The sequence below is a fragment of the Chionomys nivalis genome, chromosome 5 (genome assembly GCF_950005125.1).
Source record: "Chionomys nivalis chromosome 5, mChiNiv1.1, whole genome shotgun sequence".
NCBI classification, from domain to species: domain Eukaryota; kingdom Metazoa; phylum Chordata; class Mammalia; order Rodentia; family Cricetidae; genus Chionomys; species Chionomys nivalis.
Window position 1 is genome coordinate 55,745,077 of NC_080090.1, and position 22,585 is coordinate 55,767,661.

At 39.0% G+C, this 22,585-nt stretch overlaps 1 protein-coding gene across 4 annotated transcripts in view; it reads left to right on the forward strand.

Moving 5' to 3' along the window:
• The window catches only part of Dcaf6 (DDB1 and CUL4 associated factor 6), a 117,225-nt gene extending 95,806 nt beyond the window's left edge, over positions 1–21,419 (forward strand). For all 4 annotated transcript variants that reach the window (XM_057769844.1, XM_057769845.1, XM_057769846.1 and 1 more), the window contains 5 exons: positions 10,832–10,970; positions 12,653–12,809; positions 14,041–14,129; positions 17,392–17,497; positions 21,002–21,419. In XM_057769844.1, the coding sequence (XP_057625827.1) occupies positions 10,832–10,970; positions 12,653–12,809; positions 14,041–14,129; positions 17,392–17,497; positions 21,002–21,066 (556 nt within the window). In that variant the 3' untranslated portion in view covers positions 21,067–21,419. The remainder of the gene's footprint in view (positions 1–10,831; positions 10,971–12,652; positions 12,810–14,040; positions 14,130–17,391; positions 17,498–21,001) is intronic.
• Positions 21,420–22,585: the final 1,166 nt, after the last annotated feature.

Genomic DNA, 22,585 nt, shown 5'->3' on the forward strand with positions numbered 1-22,585 from the left:
TAAAAATCAAAAACAAAACAGTAACAATGCTGTCAAGTTGTTAAGAACATCATTACTTGGGTTTGAATCCACCACCTCCTAACAATGTTTTCCCATATACAGTACTTATTGATTCAAAGGTTTGGTTTCCTTTATATGTCAAGTGGGGTTATGAAAATGAGTCAGTCGCAGGACCTGGCTCACATTGAAAATACTGATAATGTTATTAGCAACCGATGTATTTTCTGTGTAAGACTACCTAATCCTGAAAAACAATCGCAGCAAGATTGGCTGTGCCAGCTGCAGCTCAGTGAAGCTGCTCTGCTAACCGTGGAAAGAGATGTTCCTCCGTCAGCTCTGAAAAATGTTTACTTTGCTCGGGCACTATTCAAATAATCTTTCCTTATATTCCTACTTAAAGATTGATAAAATGCCTTCTACCTGTTAATTATCAACCTCCCATGGTTTTTGATTGATCATTGTTTTGTTTTGAAATAGAATGTTACTATTAGCCCTAGCTGGCTCTGTAACCCAAGCTGACCTTGATCTCTCAATCCAAATGCCAAGGTTACAGGCATGTTGCACCATCCTCTGGCTCAGGATACACACACACACACACACACACACACACACACACACACATGCAAAGAAAACTTTGTTCTATTCCTTACAAAGTCATTACTACTTAATGTATACAGGTAAAGTTACCAAGCACAGCACAAGTTGAAAATCAAACTGCTGATTTCTAAAACATCACCATTTTTATAATATTTAGGTGATTGCTTATTCTCCAAAGGTTTCATCTGCCACGAAGTTGATACCTGATAACTTGATTAACCTAGAAAATTCAGATTTTGAATTAGATTAGTCAAATATTTAGAAGGTTGGTATTTATGGATAGCAGCATGGAACTGCCTCCTCTTTATGCATGAGCTTAAATTAAACTTTTAAAGACCGGATATTATTTAACAATCTGTATAGTCAGGTTCCTTGACCTAAGTTTGGCCTGTATATTACTTAACTTTTATAGGACATAAATTTATAGGCTAGCAACAGAAATAATATTAAAATTCTTACTCTTCAGGAAACTTAAAAATTTATTGCAGAAGAAAATATACAAGCCATTCAAAGCAAGAGAAAACTAAGTATCTGAAACTAAGTAAAATTTCGCCTGTGTAAATCACCAACTGAGGTGATGCTAATGCCACTGTAGCGCTCTTTCAGCATTATAACCGGTTCCCTTGAGACTTGCTATGTCTTTCCCCAGGTTTGTTGTTGTTTTCATTTGTTTGTTTGTTTATTTGGATATGCTTTTTTGTTGCCTCATTTTGTAGTCCTGGGGCCTTGAATTCAAAGTAATCTTCTGCTTTAGCTTCTGAAGTAATGGTATTACAGGCAAGAGGCACATCTAGCCTCTCCTCCTAGCTCTTTACCAGAAGCTTGTAAGTGATAAAAACAAGACTCTAGAATCTGGTCTTTCTGTGGTGTCCAGCTTCCCTAGCTCCACTTGCTGTGTAACTAGGGTAAAGAGTGTGCCTGCTGTGTCTGCCCTCTGCATCATCCTGAGGCTGCTGCCATCTTGTTACTGCTTAGTGATGGACCATTTGCCATGGCCTCAGGCCCAGTTTGTTGCTTCTAAATTTGGAGGTAAATAATAGATTGACTTATATTTTGAAAGGAGCAAGTTTTAAGAGAATTGACTTGTAAGAACCCAAATCATTTCCCATCTTGTAAAAGTAGCAATATTTGGGCTACTTTCTGTCTCTGAAGAGGCAAAGGTACATGCTACACATTGGTGAAACACCCAGCTAGCAGAACGCAATCTTAGTCACTCTGCCGCCATTTGACGACTCGAGGCCCGGGCTGGAAGCGCAGTGACCCGTCAGCGTGCCCCAGGACACTCTTGCTGCCATTTAAAAAGCCCAGTCAATTAATTTAGTTAGGGTAGAGAAATGGTCCTCATAGTGAGAATGGTAAAAGTCAAATAGTTAAAAAGTTAAATGTACAGTTAGTTAAATTTTTATTTAAATTTCTCCAAAAAGCTATATAGTATATGTCACAATTTTGCCCTGATTTTAATTTTAATTTTATTGTTTTCTAAATTTAAACTTTTAAATGAAGTCTTAAAAGTTTCATATAGTTAAGCCCTTGATATATATATTTAATTTAAAATACCAAACAGCCCTTGTACTACAGAGTAATGATTTCCATAATTCAACTGCTTGCATTCTTTTTGCATTTTTGAACTTGCTGTGTATTTGAAGGTGGCCCCCACCACCAGGGTGGGTTACAAGCAGGGCCACCATACTTGACTATTAGAATTCTTAAAGTTCTGTTAAGTACTAAGCCAGTTTGCATTTTGAGGCTGAAATGAAGCATGATAAGGCAATGCCTTGAAAAATAAAGGCCATAGCAGCAACCTAGGTAATTTAAATGTGAATGCTCTTCTCTAACTATAGCAAGTCTGTGTAAAAACAGCTGGAACTCTATAATAGAGGTATTCAGACTTTTTTTCCAAAGGGCAAGATAATAAATAATTTAGGCTTTGCTAGCCATGAGGTAAAGTGGAAACTATTGCATAGGAACTTATATAGCTATTTAAATGTAACCATTTAAAAATGAGAAAACTGTCCTTAGCTTAAAGGTCATAAAAATAACTGACCAAAATTTAACATAAAAGCAGTTTGCTGGTGCCTGCTTTATAACAGATAGTCACAGAGAGAACCTGGCTATATCTCTTAATGTCTTTACTGGCAGAAATTCAGATTTTAAAAGAAATGGGTCCTCTTTTTCTAGGATGAAAGCATAAACCATTAAGTATAAAATAAACTGGTAAAAATACATTGTGTTCACTAATGGTGGTATTAAAAACAAGTAAAATTGGTATGTTTATTCCTTCACTAATTTCATATGCTGGATTTGTGAACATCAGAATGTACCCTGGGAATGAGAAAGTGCCTGGCTTTTCTTTCTTTTCTTTTGAAGACAGGATCTCATTGTGTGCAGCCCTGGCTGACCTGGAACTCACTGTGCAGCCCTGGCTGGCCTTGAACTCTGCTCCTGCCTCCAGAGTGCTGGGATTAAAGATGTGCAGCACCACACCCAGCAAGCTTTTTTCTTAGGTAATTTTCTTGTAAGCTCCTCTTACAGTGCCAGCTTCATCATGGAGTAAATGGAATGATGACTTTTTTTTCTTGATAAATCAAAGAAGAAAACAAAATTACTCTGAAAAAGACAAGCAAATAAGACTTTGTGAAGCCCTTACTTAGTGCACTGAATAGCTAAATTGTTATAGTTCTAATGAGTTCTTCCTAATGATTTAAAGTATTCAGCCCATATTGCTCCATTAATTATTTTTACCTTTTTATTGTTTTTATTGAGCTATACATTTTTCGCCATTCTCTTCCCTTCCTCCCCTCTTGCCTTCTACCGTGCCATTATTTCTAAAGTGTATATCATTTGCAGAGAAATTTTGGTCCATCCAGTCTTTCCAGATTCTGTGGAGCCAGAATTCTTCATACTATAAAAAGAGATGCTGGCATACCAGCATTTCTTCACTCATTATTTATGATTCATTTAATGATTCCACTTTCTTTATTAAAGAAAATTGCAGACAAAATCATCAAAGAGAAAACCTAGGGTTCCTAGGGAGTTAAAAGCCCTGGTACTCCATTTGCTTGTTCCTGTTTTGTGGTTCAGAGTCAGCTTCATGGCTTATTTCCCAAAGTGTAGTTCAGCCCTGAGGTTCTGCAACTGGAGGTGTTCAAAGTCAGTCCTGCCCCACGTTATGGCAGGATTAGGGCTGACTTACTGTGAAGGAAAAGAGGTTCACTGCAGTCTTCCTTCTGATCTTATTCAGTGAGTATATCTGTTTCCTTGATTTCTTCCTGCACATTCGTCACTTCAGGGACGATCACAGAGGGGAACAAAAGCCTTTAGCTTGAGATGACTGATGACAAAAGTGGTGACTATAATGCTTTACATATTTGGTTTTTTTAAATCTTCATAAGTGACATTAGTTATTATGTTCCCTTCACTAGATTTAATATCAGAGGAACAGCAGTAGGTGATAGAATAATGAGGTAATTCAGAGTGCTCCTTCATTTCTTCTTTATGGTGGATTTACCAGGTCCTCTCTTCTCACAGTTAACCACCTTACCTATTAACAGTTAATAACCTCCTTTGACCTTATGAACTCCTAAGTGCTAAGCACTGTCAACAAGTTGCTTTTCACAGACTGTATTGATCTGCATGTACTGCATGGGAGTAGAATGAAAAGATGTCCTGTGTGCAGATGTGACTGCATTCCCTCCGTGTGGCAACACGTAACTGCTGTCTGATGGGGTCCTGCAAATACCAGTTACTTGCTTTGAAGTTGGTCGAAGAATGCAACTTATGTTTTCTTTAAAATTTAATTGGCATAATAATTAGAAGTTTTTGTCATTCATATGTTCTTTTTTTTCAAGTCTAACTCTGCTATGTTTTAAGATTCTGATTTTTCAATGCTATCTTCTTATAAGTAGCTAAATAATTTAAGAATATCACAGACCAAGTTGATATAGAACCCATAAATATGTCCCTAATTGAAACGCTGCAGCGGCACACATTTTTTAGTAGAATGTTGAAGTGAGTCCCATATTCTATCGGTCGTCTACCCATGCCTGGCTTACTGTAAAAAGTAGCCAAACTAAGAAGTGGCGTGTTTTTCTGACCTTATCAGTTTCTAAAACAAAGTAGTACATAAAATATTTAGTAACAATCCGAATGAAAAAATAGGTGATTTTCTATACGGAATACAGAAATAATAAGGCAAGCCAAAAATTAACATAAATCTATAGTAATTCCTCACTAAGACTATCCCCAGTAAATTTGAGTTCAGTTTTGCTTTTTAAAACAAGTTTTATTACTATTATATGTATAGCTGAGGGCGCATATGGCCTGCACTGTGAGTGTGGCAGCTGAGAACAACTTTGTGGAGTCCCCTTTCTTCCCTCCACCTTTATGAGGGGCCAGGAGATCCAGTGCAGGTCACCAGCTAAGCCACGTCACAGGCCCTCATTTTTGTTTTTATGCTGGTGTTTGGAAGCATTTTTGACATTAAAGCATATTTGAAGTCAATAATTTTGCAAATGATTCTACTACTGACTGTCACTTTTTAATTTAATGACACCAAAATGGAATTTATTTCAAGGCTTTTTGATGTTTTTAACTTACTAAATTTTATATACCTGTACTCAAAGCTGGTTTCTGCTTTTAAAATGAAGATTACAACTAAAAAGTAACATGTTGGTTTAATTGAGTCTTACTGAGGCTAAAACTATAGAGTAGACGATGTAAAAGGCAGTGACTGATGCTGAAACAGAAGATGTCGCCCTTTAGGCTTTATGTAGACATTCCTTAAGTATATTTCTAATTATACAACAGTGTTTTCCTGAGGTCACATGCACACAGCTGCTCTGTTACCCCTTCTATAAATTTCTGCTGAAGTAAATAAGAAAAATAAAACTCACAGATATGACAGTTCTCACAAGGGACTGTGTTATATTTTATGAATATGCCTTACTGTATTTCAAATGCTACATATCATATTATTTCTTTGAATAATAAATAAAATGGTACTTGTTCTCCTCTCCTTTTCTCCTGTGATCTCATCCTATCTCTTAGTCTGTTGAATAGTCCCCACTCCCTCTCTCCAGTCTCCTTCATTAAATGTACTTTAAGAGATGGATTGGCCAGAGTGGAGTGGACACAGTCCCACAACCTGGTAGTCTCCAGCATTTAGGAACTTTTTTAAAAATAAATAAATAAATAAAAATAAAACAGTCTTTTCTCATTTTTCATACCAATCCCAGTTCCCTCTCCCTCCTTCCTCCCACTTCCCCCACCACAGCCCCTATCCACTCCTTAGAGAAGGTGAGGCTTCCCATGGTGAGTCAACAAAGTCTGGCACATCACTTTGAAGTAGGACCAAGGCCCTCCCCAATATATCTAGGCTGAGCATGGTATCCTTCCAAAAGGAAAGAGTTCCAAAAAGCCAGTTCAAGCACAAAGGATAAATCCTGGTCCCACTGCCAGTGGCTCCACAGACTGCCCCAGCCATACAACTGTCACCACATTCAGAGGGACTAGTTATGCCTATGTTCCCCCGCTGTCAGTCCAGAGTCAGGAATCAGTGAGTATATTTAGCTAGATCAACTGTTTCTGTGAGTCTCCCCATCATGGTCTTGATCTCTTTGCTCATATTATTGCTCCCCCCTCTCTTTGACTGGACTCTGGGAGTTTGGCCCAGTGCTTAGCTGTGGATCTCTGCATCATCTTCCATCAGTTGCTGGATGAAGGTTCTGTGATGACAATTAAGATCACCAATCTTATTTCAGGGGAAGGCCAGTTTAAGCACTCTCTCCACTATTGCTTAGGGTCTTAGCTGGGGTCATCCTTGTGGATTCCTGGGAATTTCCCTAGTACCAGGTTTCTTGCTACCCCATAATGGCTCCCTCAATCAAGAATTATCTTTCCTTACTGTCCCTCTCTGTCCTTTGCCCATCTTGGCCATCCAGTTCCTTCATGTTCTCCTCCTGCTTCCTTTCTCTCTTCCCCTCCCCTTCTTCCCTCCCTCCCCCCACACTCTCAATTTTCTCAGGAGATCTTGTCTATTTCCCCTTCCAAGGGTTCTCCTTGTTACCTGGCTTCTCTGGGGTGGTGGACTGTAGGCTGGTTATCCTTTGCTTTACGCCTGCTGTCCACTTATGAGTGAGTATATACTGCATTTCTCTTTCTGAGTCTGGGTTACCTCACTTAGGATGGGTTTTTCTAGTTCCACTCATTTGCCTGCAAATTTCAAGATGTCATTGTTTTTAACCTCTGAGTAATACTCCATTGTGTAAATGTACCACATTTCCTTTATCCATTCTTCAGTTGAGGGGCATCTAGGTTGTTCCCAGGTTCTGGCTATTACAAATAAAGCTGCTATGAACATAGTTGAATGATAGCACTCTTGGGCATATACCCAAAGGATGCTCAATCGTACCATAAGGACATTTGCTCAACTATGTTCATAGCAGCTTTATTTGTAATAGCCAGATCCTGGATAGAACCTACATGCCCCTCCATGAAGAATGAGAAAAGAAAATGTGGTCCATTTAAACAATGGGGTGACAACCAATAATAGAATCATTTGCAAAATTATTGACTTCAAATATGCTTTAATGTCAAAAATGCTTCCAAACACCAGCATAAAAACAAAAATGAGGGCCTGTGACGTGGCTTTAGCTGGTGACCTGCACTGGATCTCCTGGCCCCTCATAAAGGTGGAGGGAAGAAAGGGGACTCCACAAAGTTGTTCTCAGCTGCCACACTCACAGTGCAGGCCATATGCGCCCTCAACTATACATATAATAATAGTAATAAAACTTGTTTTAAAAAGCAAAACTGAACTCAAATTTACTGGGGATAGTCTTAGTGAAGAATTACTATAGATTTATGTTAATTTTTGGCTTGCCTTATTATTTCTGTATTCCGTATAGAAAATCACCTATTTTTTCATTCGGATTGTTACTAAATATTTTATGTACTACTTTGTTTTAGAAACTGATAAGGTCAGAAAAACACGCCACTTCTTAGTTTGGCTACTTTTTACAGTAAGCCAGGCATGGGTAGACGACCGATAGAATATGGGACTCACTTCAACATTCTACTAAAAAATGTGTGCCGCTGCAGCGTTTCAATTAGGGACATATTTATGGGTTCTATATCAACTTGGTCTGTGATATTCTTAAATTATTTAGCTACTTCTTAAGACCCCAGAGAAACTAGGTAACAAGGAGAACCATTTAGGAGGGTTGATCATTTTGGTGGTGGGCACCCTGTGAGCATAGCTCAAGCAGATATCTTCTTGCCTCTGCCTCCAGAATAGCTGAGACTACAGGCATGCACTGCCATTGTCCTGAACCTTCAGTTTGTCTTAAAATCAGCTTCTAAGTTCCACACATAAATCCTCAGATGATGGTTATAGTTGTGGCAAATATATAAATTTCAGTGAAAGGTGAGTATAATACAGTTATCTTTGTATTTATTTAAACTTTTGAAAACGTCTTTCAGTGGCTGGGGAGATGGCTCAGTGGGTGAAGTGCTTGCTTTGCAAGCATGGGGACCTGAGTTTAGATTCCCAGCATGCACACAAAAGTTAGGCATAGTGCATGTGACTGTAACCATAGCATCTGGGTGGGTGGAAAGAAATGAACCTCAGGGTTGCCCAGCCAGCAGGTCTATCTGAAACAGGAGCTCCAATTTCAGTGAGAGACCTGTCTGGAGTAATATAAGGTGTACGTGGTTGAAGGAGACACCGGAGAGGATAGGCACACCTGTACACACACAAACTCACACAGTAACATTTTGTAATTTTTTACAAAGAAATTTTACAAATCTTTTATAAGAATTTTAATTTTTGTAACAAATGTGTTCTTTTACTTTTTTTTTTTTTTTTTTTTTGGTTCCTGTCCTGGAACTAGCTCTTCTAGACCAGGCTGGACTCGAACTCACAGAGATCTTTTACATTTTTATACTGATCGTGTATTGCTGATTTTTAGAAATGCAGTTGATTTGTATCCTAATTGTATTTCCAGCCACATTACTTTTCTAGTATTTCTATTAATTAGCTTATAAGTTATTTTTATTTTTATGTAGAAATTATATGGTCTACAAATGCAAATTTTCTTTCTCCTCCATTTTTTTCCTTACTGTGCCAGCTAATAATTGTATCAGGTATCACACTTTACCCCTAACTGTGGGAAGAATGCCCCACTGGTGTGTTTAGGTGGGTAGTTAGGGTTCCTGTGAGTAGCTTATACAAGGGTCCCAATGTTCCTTTCTGTCTTACTGTGGTACAGTTTCTGTCATGAATGGGGCTTGGCTTGATCAGATACATCGTCACTCAGCTGGGTTACCTTGTGTTTGTTTTTGTTTTTCTCAATCTATTAAATGTTTCTCCCAAATAGAATAATAACTGCTACTATTCATTAGTGATTTGGAAGTTCTGAATCAATTAATTTTACATATGCTACCTTAGTCCTTTAGTAAGCAAGCTCATCAAATACTCAGCCACTAAACTCTCACAGCTGTAGAGCAATTTTGTTAATGCTTTTCATTTTCCTGAATAGTGTAGAGTATAGCAATTTTTATAGAAAACAAAATATTTTAAACGGTAATGTGTAATTGTAACATCATTATTAAAATTCTAACAATTTGCTGTTTCCAACCCTTTTCTATGAATATATAAATTTGTTTCTGTATGACCATTTAAATTAATGCCTAGCCTGTATCAGTTACAGTTTTTAGTAAGGAAATATATATTTGTATTTTCAGTTTTTCTACAAGACTTTTTGGTAATTTGAGACACGGTTTCTCTGTGTAGCCCTGGCTGTCCTGGAACTTTCTATGTAGGCCAAACTGGCCTCGAACTCACAGAGATACTTCTGCCTCTGCCTCCCAAGTGCTGGGATTAAAGGTATGCACCAGGACCCAGCTTTCCCAAGACTTTTTTAATATGTAAAGTTGCTAAGTCAAGCTTTATGTATATTTTAAATTCAATATATATTGTTTAATTTTTTTCAAAAATGCTGTGTTCTGGAACTACAGTATGCTGCCGGAAGGAGTATGAATCTGTGCAATCATGTTCCTAAACTGGGACTGTTTACTGTAGGCGAGCCTGGTGCACACTCTACAGTGCGGTGCACTCCTAGGACACAGCCGACATGAGCATGTGTTTACCAAAAGATGTGTCGTATGGTGATGGTGGCCCATTTTCAGTCATCGGAAACCTAACAACACAATAAATAAGTTATACTTATGCAAAGGCATACTTTCCAGGAAAGATAAGGGAACTTCAGTGAGTACATCAGCCTGAGTGGTTATTACAGTATCAGGCTAAGGAAGCTGGGATGTGCTAGGGAGAAGACCACATAGGCATGAGGATCTGAGTTTGAGCTGGTAGAACCCATGCAAAGCCAGGCGTAGTAGATATGTCAGTAATCCCGGTGCTCCTTCCTTGAGGTGGGAAGTGGAGACAGGAAAATTCCCGTACTAATAAAATCAATCTTAAAAAGAGTCCTTTGTTCTTGCGTAGCTGCTGCTACCATCCGCCCCTTTGGAGAGAGGGTGGAATCTGTCTCTTTACCTGCAAGTTTCTCCTTTAGTGTGGAGCCATATAAAAGAGTCGCTTACTTGAAGGTTTTCATTTTGTCTCTTACTGATATTTATTCTCCTCTTGACTGGTCTGCTCTTGGAACATCTTTAAACTGTGTCAGAGTATTAGTTCACCACTGCTCCATGTTCTTATCTTCCTTGGGGTTCTCTTTATGGCCTTTGTGAAGAGAAATACTTAAAAAATTGAACAGGGCATTGGGTTTTTGTTTATTTTGAGACAATGTCTCAAGTAGCCCAGGCTTCAAAATCCACTTTGAAGTCAGAGCTGGTCTTGGTTCCTGATCCCCTTTAACCCCCAGGTGACTCCAGACCTAGGCCACCAAACAAGGTGAACAGGATGTTTTGTTTGAAATAAAATTGCACATGAATTTTGTCTGTTTGATTTTATAAAACAGTACTTTAGAAACTACTGTGTCGCATGCTATTTTCTTTTTCAACCAGTACCAATTTCCTAAGTGATCACTGAACTAAAATATCTTGTAGTAACTCAACTGCTGTGATGAACTCTGCCTTTTTATGCTTTTGATTGGGGGTGCTTTATTAAAATAATGTGTTTGAAATATAGACTTACTGTATTTTGACATTTTTCATCATTATTCAGAAGTTGCCTGTGAATGTTTATTTTTGTTTTGTTTGAATTTGTAATACACAGACGCTCCGCTGTTGCCCGCATCCAGGAGTTCTTCAGGAGGAGAAAAGAAAGGAAAGAGATGGAAGAACTGGATACTTTGAACATCAGGAGGCCACTAGTAAAGATGGTTTATAAGGGCCATCGCAACTCCCGGACAATGGTACCTGATGCTCATGGCATTCTTTGATGTGGTGCAGTTGCCTGGGGGTTTTGTTGTTGTTGTTGTTGTTTTGTTTTGTTTTGTTTGAGACAGGGTTTCTCTGTGTAGCTTTGGCTGTCCTGGAACACACACTATAGGCCAGGCTGGCCTCAAACTCACAGAGATCCACCTGCCTCTGCCTCCAGGGTGCCACCACCACCTAGCCTCATGGTTTTTCCCCCCTGTGGTGATTTTGTTACTCCTTTATTCAAATGTGGTTCTTTTAGTCTTGTAATATATTGCAAAAAAACTCTACCTTACTAAAGAAATATATGTGCGTTAGAAAAAATATTTTCGCTTAGAACAAGTAGATATTGCTTTTTTATAAAAATTTATTTATTTATTGTTTATGCTTGCTGTCCTCAGAAATTTACTGTTAAATTTTTTAAAGTTAATTTTACCACATTTTGTTATTTTGGAATGAGAAAATAAATCTATATACAGAATCCAGGTTGAGTTTAAAATACAGATATATTAATTACAATACCTTTTAAAGTAACAACACCTTTTAAAGCAACAGCTAAAAATTGACTTTGATCATTCTTTGCTTTAATTCTTCATCTTTGAAATCGACAGGATAGACCAGGAGATCTGCAATCAGTTGAAGGGTTTAAAACCCACAAATTTGCATGCCCAGTGCAAGGAAACAATATAGCTATTACTCTAAACCATTCATAGCTAGAAAATGTTCTGTATGCCTGTAGTGTTACCACAAAGTACTTGCCGATCATGTTTTTACCTTCTTGAGATTCTAGGTAAAAATGAACTGAATTGAGGAAATAATTAGCTTTCTCTGTGTGCGTCATCAGTAGTAACAATTTCGTCATTCTTAATCAGATACTCATTATTAATAGAAAAAACTAATTTGTATTTTATGCATTTTGCCAATTAGAATTTTAGATGAAAGTAATTAAAAGGTGGCTGAGGCCATACCTCAATGGTTGAGTGCTTGCCTAGTGTGCACATGACCCCGAGTTCATGGCTTAGTGCAGAAAGAAATGAAAACCCAAGGTGGGCAGGTGCACAGCAGCAGCTCCGTGTGACGACAGGGTCTCTCCTTCCCCGCTGTCCCGCAGAAGTGGCAGCTGCAGGGGAAAGGATTTTAAAGACGATGTCTTAAGTGTGAAGATCTTTTTACAGTCCTTTCTTGTATGTTTAAAATAGGGTAGCTATTTAGTATACCATATTCCTTTGTCTGCTTGCTTGACTAAGGATATGTTTATCTTCTTAATTATGTGGGCTAACAGTTAATGAAAAATTCCTGTTTCCCATGAAATGTTTTATTGTTTTATAGAGCTAAAATGAGATGGTTTTTAGAAAGCTCATCTATATGTATATATTTTTTGCATAATACTGTTTTAAGTCCAGAAATCTCATTTACTTGTTTTGCATGTATGAGGTACCTGTTGTGTGTCAAATACTGTCTCATAGCAAAACCTGCTTTTGGGGGAGGCTTCCCATGTGTGGCCACTATGTTATTCACCAGTGAAGTGCTATCATGATTTTAAGATTCTTAGGGAGAAAAGAACTTCAGTATTTCACTCTTTAATTTTAAAATCAATTCATTTACAACATAGGAATGGAATCTGTCTTTCTTTGATAACTTTGACTTAGATGTCCTCATGCTTCTTAAAATCCCTCAGATAAAAGAAGCCAATTTCTGGGGTGCTAACTTCGTAATGAGTGGTTCTGATTGTGGCCATATCTTCATCTGGGATCGGCACACTGCTGAGCACTTGATGCTTCTGGAAGCGGATAATCATGTGGTCAACTGTCTGCAGCCTCACCCATTTGACCCAAGTAAGACAGCTTTCATAGAGCAAGTGTAGAGACTGCTGGTGCTGTTCATCAGTGGAGTCAATATTACAGAAGTCTGAATTGCCCTACTAAGCACTACTAGAGAGAGTTATAGCTCTACATGGGTTTAAAACAAAGAACTTGCTTTTATGTATGGGAGAGCAGCTCAGAGAGCCCTATTCCTAGCTGAGGAGATGCAGGCAATTAGTGCTGCAGGTAGAGGAAGAGCCCTTTTCCCTCAGGGATGTGGCTCCTGGTAAGCTGCCCATGCTGGAGGATAGCCCAAACTCATGCGCATTCTGGCAGCACTGACTGGATTTGTGGTTTTAAAAATGAGTACATAGAGTTAGGAAGGATACATGGGTGACAATCTAGGAAGAGCGAGAGAAGGGAAGGGGGTTTGACAGAACATTTTGTGTGCATGTGTGAAAATCTCAAAGGACAAATATTTTTAAAGGTTCCCAGCCTCAAAAAGAAAGAAAAGAATGTGCTTTTGACAGATATTCTAAAGAAACAGGTTAAAAGGCTTATTCTTCAAATATTTAAGATTTATAGAGTCTGGCATGACTGAATTTCTCATCATTTATTCAAAACAAGCCTCCAAATCTTTTTAAGACTTCACATGTCTGAATTAATTTATTAGCATAAAATAGAATTGGCTTGCTCTTGCCTTCTTTTTGAAGTGGCCACGTATTTTATAAGAAAACAATGAATATGACAAATTTGAGTGACTTCAAGGTCTTAAAATTTCCTTTGTAATTAACAGTTAATTATGTGGTAAAAGACTGGAGAGATGGCTCAGCAGTTAAAAACATTACTACCCTTGAAGAGCACCCAAGTTTGGTTCCCAGCACCCACATCAAGTAGCTCACAGGGAAGCTGATGCCCGCTTCTGGCCTTTGCATACACCTGCACTCTTGTGTACCCATATGCGCACGCACACACACAATTTAAAACAAATCTTTGGCCAGGTGTGGTGGCACACACCTTTATTTCCAGCACTCAGGAGGCAGAGTCAGGTAGATCTCTGTGATTTCCAGGCAAGCATGGTCTACATAGTGAGTGCCAGAACAGCCAGGGCTATGTAGAGAGACCCTGTCTCAAAAGACAAATAAACAAAATACTTCAAAAATATGTATACTAGTTTTCATTCAAGCCAAATTTTGTTAATTTTGCAGCTATGCTTAATATTTATATCTTGAATTTATGATAAAGGTATAAATTTTCTTTCTAGTTCTAGCCTCATCTGGTATAGACTATGATATAAAGATCTGGTCGCCACTAGAAGAGTCAAGGATTTTTAATCGAAAACTTGCTGATGAAGTAAGACTTTTACTATATTTCTATTTTAATTTTTATCTATAATGCTATCTTAAGAGAAAACTAGTTTGTTCCTAGTTGCTAACATAAAACAAAGTAATTCAGTTAAGGAAGTTAAAATTTTAATCTCAGCATTCATGATGCGTAGGCAGATGGATGTCAAAGTTAAAGGTCAGTCTGGTGGTCTTTATAGCAAGTTCTAGGCCAGCCACAACTATAAAATGAGACAATGTATTAGGAAAAGAAGGGGAGTGAGAAGAGGCCAAATCTTTAAAGAGAAAGGAGGTCAAATCTTTTGAAAAAGAAAAACGATCCAGGAGGCGGTGGCGCATGCCTTTAATCCCAGCACTTGAGAGGCAGAGGCAGGCGGATCTCTGTGAGTTTGAGGCCAGCCTGGTCTTTAAGAGCTAATTCCAGGACAGGATCCAAAGTTACAGAGAAACCCTGTCTTGAAAAACCAAAAAAAAAAAAAAAAAAGAAAAAAGAAAAAGAAAGAAAGAAATATGAAATAAAAACATATCTATAATAGTAAATGTAAAAACTAGATTGTTATCTTACTAATCATAATATTGACTTTAATAACAGATTAGGAATATATTTTAAAGAAAAATAAGTTTGATTGTCATACCTATTATGTATAACAGAAAGCATTAAAAGGGTGTATACTGCTGGGCAGTGGCACAAGCCTTTGATCTCCTGAGGGAGAGGCAGGTGGATCTCTGTGGGTTCAAGGCCAGCCTGGTCTATAGAGTGAGTTCCAGGACAGCTAGGGCTGATACACAGAGAAACCCTGTCTCGAGAAAAGAAGAAGAAGAAAAAGCTTGTCTTTTAAGAGTGCTTTGTTTGTAAACGAATTGATTATGTAGTCTGTAATTCACCTTCTAGCACCCAGGAAGCTGAAGAGTTCTTTCTGGTCAAACTGAATCACACGTCAAGACTCTGTCCTAATAAGCAACAGAGTGAAGCCGGGGGTGTGTTGGGGGGGAATAACCTTACTATATGTGACCCTTCATAATTCATAATTGTAGACATTTCACTTTTTTCTAATTTGGGGTTTTTCACAGAGGGAATTATGACTGCCCCCTCAACCCCACCCTCACCCCCACCAGTGTCAAAAGGTAGAGCAACAAGTGATCAGATAATTTATTACGTTTTAAGATTCCCTTAGTTCCTTGGTTTTACTCATTTTCATTAACGGTTTTTAACTAGCATACAAAATGATGGGTCTCGCCGGGCGGTGGTGGCGCACGCCTTTAATCCCAGCACTTGGGAGGCAGAGGCAGGCGGATCTCTGTGAGTTCGAGACCAGCCTGGTCTACAGAGCTAGTTCCAGGACAGGCTTCAAAACCACAGAGAAACCCTGTCTCGAAAAACCAAAAAAAAAAAAGATGGGTCTCAGTGAGAGAGGGGTGTGTGCGTGTGAAGTTCTGCATATGACAACACACAAGGTATTTTACCTGTACTTCCTGTTCCCCTCTCTTGCCTCTGCCACTCCTTTCCCTTCAGAGCCCTTCCTCCCTGCTCCTGCTTCACTTCTGTTTTCACGCCATGTTACTTTACTCTTCAGAGCAGAGAGAGACATACTATATCCATCTTTCTGAGTCTTGTCTGTTCCACTGAGCACGGTAATCTCTTTTCTACCCATTTTTCTGCAGAGGACATAATCTAACCCTTCTTTCTGCTGACTTAACCCTAGATACATTTTCTTTATCCGTGGATGTCTAGGCTGGTTCTGGTTTGGATTTATGAGTGCTGCAGTGGTACACATGTATGCACGAGTATTTCTATGGTGTGCTGCCTTAGACTCCTTTGCGATTAACACAGGGCTGATATGGTAAATCATATAGTAGTCCTTGTAGTCTTTTGGAGGAAGCATCACACTGATTCTGATAGGAACTGTACCAGTTTATATTGCCTCCAGCTGTACACCCTGACTCTTTTCTTACACTTCCTCTCCAGCATTCATTGTCATTTGTTTTCCTATGCTGAGATGATATCTCAGTGTAGAGTTTTTGTTTTTCGAGTCAGGGTTTCTCTATGAAGCTCTGGAGCCTGCCCTAGAACTAGCTCTTGTAGACCAGGCTGGCCTCGAACTCACAGAGATCCGCCTGCCTCTGCCTCCCGAGTGCTGGGATTAAAGGTGTGCGCCACCACCGCCTGGCCTAATTTTTTTTTTATTGTTTTGATTGGGGAATCTCACTTTACAGCCTCAACTGACCTTGAAATGGCTATGTGAACCAGGCTGACCTCAAACTTGCAGAGATCTTCCTGCTGTAGTGCATTGCCCTGCTGGCTGAGGGTGTTGAACATTTTCTATTTATTGGTCACTTGTTTTTCATCTGAGAACTTCCTGTCCAACTATTTTCTCCACTGGTTAGATGGCTTGGTTTCTAATATTGAATTTTCTGCTCTCTGTCGGATTCACAGTTCACATAGATTTCACTCCCATTCTGTAGGCTTGTCTTTTCACTGTGTTAATGGGAAGAAGCCTTTGAATTTGATGAAATGCTATGTGTCCAGCCTTGGAATCATTTCTTAAGCTATTAGAGTCCTTTTTATTAAGTCCCTCTCTGTGTTTATATCTTGAAGTGTTCTCCCCTAACACTAAAAGTTTCAAATCCTACATTAATGATCCATTTTGAATTGAATTTTGGACAGAATTAGAGATGTGGTTGTAACCTCATTCTACTTGGGGATTTTCAGTTTTCCCAGCACATTTGACTAACAGGCTCTCTCTCCAGTTTAAGTTGTTTTACATACTGTGAAAGTCTTCATCTTCCTGAGTAGGTTTGTTCATGGGTATCTGGTGTGTTTATGGATTTTGATGCTGTTGGAACGGGGCCGTTCTCGTTTCTTTCTCAGCACATGTGTTATAGGGAAATAGGAAAGCTACTGGTTCTGTATGTTGGGTTTTGTAGTTTGCTGCTTTGCTTGGGACAGGGGCCAGGAGAGTGCAGAAAGGACTAAATATGGCCAAAGTACAAGACAATGCTTGAACTAACTAAAGTCATCATGAAACCCATCATTTTTTACAATAAATATAAATACATTTTTAAAGTCATGCTAATCTCTGATCTTCCTTTAAGCTCAAGTTAAAGTAATTGTTTGACATTGACTAGCTTTAAGGTGGAAATGTAGACATTATACATAAAAAGAATGAAATATTCCTCCTAAGACTTGGTGATTTTGAAAACTGTTTCATAATCTTGAAGGCAAGGATGTTGTTACTGTGTGAACTCTGACATAGTTGTCTCACTTGCTGTAGGTTATAACTCGGAATGAACTCATGCTGGAAGAGACTAGAAACACCATTACCGTCCCAGCCTCTTTCATGTTGAGAATGTTGGCGTCGCTGAATCATATCCGAGCCGGTAAGAGCTTCTGCTCTATCACTCACATCATTATTGCACTGAAAACAGTCAGCCCTACTTTACAGAAGTTTCCGTGACTTTCTTAAGATCCAAAAACGAAAGCAACAACTTCAGAACCAGGATTTTTTTCTGGGAACCCTTGCCTTAGCCCAATGAATTATATCCTTATAAACTAAGTTTATTGGAAAATGGTAAAATGAAAACAGAGTCTCTTGAGAGCTCTTTATTAGCTGATCTTCTCATAATACAAAATTGTACCATGGGGGCTGGAGAGATGGCTCAGAGGTTAAGAGCATTGCATGCTCTTCCAAAGGTCCTGAGTTCAATTCCCAGCAACCACATGGTGGCTCACAACCATCTGTAATGAGGTCTGGTGCCCTCTTCTGGCCTGCAGGCATAGACACAGACAGAATATTGTATACATAATAAATAAATAAATATTAAAAAAAAATTGTACCATAAACTTTCAGACACACTGTAATGCTGGATGGTGATCTAAACACAAATAGAGGGAGGAAGTTGTCCAAAGTCACCTGAGGCTACACAGTAAGTTCAAGGCTAGGCTGAAAGATATGAGATCCTGCCTCAGCTAACAAAAAAACAAAAATACAAAGTTATGCTAAATATACTTTAATATAGATTTATTCAAAATCAATAATGCCCCAAACAAAAACAAATATCACATGGTAAGAGAGAAAAATATATTACTGTATTTTTCAATAACTTTTTAAAGATTTATCTTTATTCTATGTGTATGGGTTTTACCTGCATGTACATTTATGTACCATGTGTGTGCAGTGCTAGAAGAGGGTGTTCGATCCTCTGGAACTGCAGTTACAGACTGCGGTCTTGACTCGAGAGCTGCTGTGTGGGTGCTGGGAACTGAGTCCAGATCAGCTCTTAACTACTGAGCCATCTCAGTGACCCATCAATACTTTAGATGATAACCTGTGGTTCAATGACACAGATCCAAAAGCTACATATATTACAACTGATATTCAAGAGTAAATTGCATAATCTGTATTCATAACAGTAGAATTATTATCAAGTGTGTACTATGACAACATTTTTATCAGGCAGGAATGTTTATCACATCTCACTGATTTCATAAATGCATTCATGTTAGGTATTATGCATCATTTGTAGAATACCTATTCTGTATACCAAATATTAACTTTTTTGAGACAGTCTCTCTATGTAGCCCTAATTGCCCTTCAGTTTGCTATATAGACCAGGCTGGCCCCAAATTCACAGAAATACACATGCCTTTGCCTCCTGAGTACTGATATTAAAGGCATACACCACCAAAGCCAGCAGATACTAACCCCCTTTTGTTTTTAATTAAAAGATTTTACTTTAGATTTATTTTTACCTTATAGTATGAGTATTTTGCCTGCATATACATGTTCTCTATATGCATGCCTGGCACCTGGGGAGCTCAGAAGGAGGTACTGGAGAGTCTAGAACTGGAGTTACAGGTGGCTGTGAACCACTAACTATGTGGTGCTGGCAACTAAACCTGCGTCTTCTGCAAAAGCAGCCAGTGCTCTTAACCTCAGCCACCTCTCCGGTCCCTCAGACATTAACCCTAACCTGCCAGGCCATCCACCTGATGACTGTTAAAGCCTGAATTTGAAACTACCTTCCTCGTGACTTAGGATTTCATGGACAGCCATGTATTCATGTCAGTACTCTGACATGCAAGTCCTAGATGATAGACACACCAAACATCGTTTCTCCTCAGTTTTTGTAATACTGTCCCCTTCTGTCTGGTGTTTGGCGTCCTTCTATTGTGGGCTATTTACTTAATCTGACCTTAACATTTTCCTCATTACTTGGAGAATTGTGTCTGTCATGAATGTCCTAAACGCCATTCTTACTGTGGTAAGGATGCCTTCTTCTTCTGCCATTGCCTTCTTCCTATACCATGATGTGATATAGCTTATCTTCATAAAATTTACATTCATTTCTCTATGGTAGAGCTCTTTGGTATGGTGCTGTTTGTGAAGCTCTAGGTTCAATCCCCAGCATGGCAGAAACAAAACAATGATATTAAATACCTTCATTGAACATCCTACCATAAGCCCTGAGGATAGAAAGTAAACAGATAGAACTCTTGCTACCCCAAAGCTTAAAAAGGTCTAGTCTAGGAAGACAGGTTCTCAAGTAGTATAACTGGGGTCATCATGGAGAGGCTCACAAAGGACTTTCATGAAGAAGTTGGAACAGTTTCACAAAAAGGATTATAATTGTACTGTGCAGACTCATGGTTACTAATGAATTGTGCAAAATATCATAAGCAAAGGAATAGCAAGTATAATGACATAAGGCCAAGAGAGCATGCTGAAATGGCTCACCAAGTTTATAACTGTGTGTGTGCGTGTGCACTTGAATATTGGGCCCAGATAATGCTCTACCCCAGATAATGCTCTACCCTGAGGGAAGAAACTGCATTTATTTTAGTCATCATTGTAATCTAGGGTTAGTACAATTTCTAGAACATAGAAGATGCTGAATTTTAAGAAATCTTATAAACAGAATTACACAAACCTCCCACAGACTACATGTCCCAGGACAGCTGTGAATGCAGCCCAATGGAAAGTCATAAACTTACCGAAAAGAGTATATGAGTTGTTTTTTGTTTTTTTGTTTTTTGTTTTTTGTTTTTGCAAGGAGATTTTGTTTTGTTTCTGCAACTTGATTGCTCTGCTGGAGCATGAATTTTGTGGATGATATCCTATCACAGTGCCAGAGGTTGGACACACCTGTGTGGTCTCCACTCTCTTCTCTCCCACACCCTCCTTTCCAGGTTCCCTTGACAGCACCTGACTCCATTATTAAAACTTAGCCTCCAAGAAACCGTGTTAGAAAACCACTGCGAGAAAATGTAATATATCAAGATCTTGTATGTTTTAGAATTACATGATATTGTATATATGATTTATACCCTCTCTCTTCATTTACCTCTTAAGACAAAATTAAAAACATATATTGGGGCTGGAGAGGGCTCAGTTAAGAGCACATACTGCTCAGTCAGAGGGCTCACCTCAGGCAGCTCACAGTTGACTGCACAGCTCCACTGGTATCCGATGCCTCTGGCCTCCATAGGCATCTGCACTCATGTACACAGAGCCATGAGTGTGTGCGTGCACACACACGCAGACAGACACACAACTTAAAAACTTTTATGTAGACAGGTTTTAATGGTGTATGCCTTTAGTTCTAGCCCTAGAGAGGCAGGTGGATCTCTGAGTTAGAGGCCAAGCTGGTCTATGTAGCCAGTTCCAAGAGAGCCAAGGCTGCATGGTGAGACATAAGACCCTGTCTCAAAACAAACAAACAAACGAAAAACCTCTCATCTGTATATGCTAGTGAGTATATTTTTACATATTTTTTTAAATGGTAAACATTTTTCATGGTTTTAAACAAAGACTCTGGTGGTTATTTATAACAGATACTAAAAAGATTTTGACCTTGTGTGATTCTCATGTCTGTGTTTTCCAGACCGTTTGGAGGGTGACAGATCCGAAGGTTCGGGTCAGGAGAATGAAAATGAGGACGAAGAATAAAGGACTCTGTGCAAGCACTTAGATGTTCTGAAATTTGTATACGACATTTCTTATATTTTTTTTCTTTACAGAACTTTAGTGCAATTTAAGGCTATGGTTTTTTGGAGTTCTTCCCCATTTTTTTTTGGGATAACCAAACATTGGTTTGGAATGAGTGTGTGCATGAGTTGGGAGAGTGTGTAAAACAAAACAAGCAAAATGTTTTTGAAACTTTTGCCGTGTATGGAGTGCTAGAAAATGCGAAGTGCAATACTTCCCTAACCCTCAGATGTGGGAGCTTGGATCAGTGTTGAAAAGTCATTTTCATTGTTGTGAAAACGTTGGTCCAAATAAATTTCTACACTTGCCATTTGCATGTTTGTTGCTTTCTAATTAAAGAAGTTGGTTGTTTTAAGATCCTAAATTTGATTTTTTATTTCTTTGCTACTCTGACCCATATTTTCCAGTCATTTATCTAACAAAAGAGGACTTGTTCTGTTCTCTGCATTTAGAAACCCTTTCCCTCTTGACCTCTGTGTGTGTGATCAGATCATGTAAAAGGGCCTTCCCATTTCTCTTCGCAAGGCACTTTTCTTCACCTTGCACTATTGTCTCACGATTTGTGGTACCTCATCTGAATCGTCACTGAGCCTTAGGGATGGTTCGCACTAACGCAAACTGAAGGTGCTGTAATTCTGGTCCACTTCTCTGTCCATGTTCCTGATTTCACCACAGTTAGCTGACTGTAGCATCTACATCCACTCCGTGCCCAGGCCTGCGTGTATCGTAGTATTTGTCCTGATCTGTTCCATAGATATAACCTTTTCCGTCTCCTGTCTGCTTGTGTTTCCATCCATCTGATTACATACACACATCCCTCTAATCCATTTACAAAAATAGTCTCTTCTTAATGACAGGTTATTGTGTATTTATATTCTTTCTAATCGTCATCTACACAAGCATCCTTGGAAGCTCATATTAAAAGCCTCCTCCTTAGTAGGCCTGTCAGATAGGAAAGAGGCAGTTGGTACCTTATAGATAAAAATACTTTGGCCTGCAGAGTGGTGTACTTGTTGTTTAGTGAGACAAAAGGACTACTTCAAAAGCAAAAGCCCCCCGGCCCACATCTGGAAGTGGCTTTCAGACCCTGCACAGCTGCCTGGCAGATGGAAGGCCAGAGCCAGCGCAGATCTTTTATGGCCTGCCATAGGCATCTCCAGCATGGGGCCCTCTGTCGGTATTTGCTATACCAGCTGCTTTTGTTGAAAGCAGTTCACTTTTAGTTAATCAGCAAGTAGCTTAACTGTTCCTGTCACCTTCAGCAACCTAAATATCCTGCCAGAAGAACCGACTGGACCAGATACTGAGAATAAGACATAACCTGTCTCTAGCTGGGCAATGAGCATGCTCAAAGGTATAGCAGCATAGAGCCATCTCTGTGGGAAACAGACCTTCTCCCCACGAGAATACCTGCTGCTGCCAGAAGATAGTTAGCTTTGCCATGGAAGAAAGTAAATGCTACATAAAACCATGGATTTGC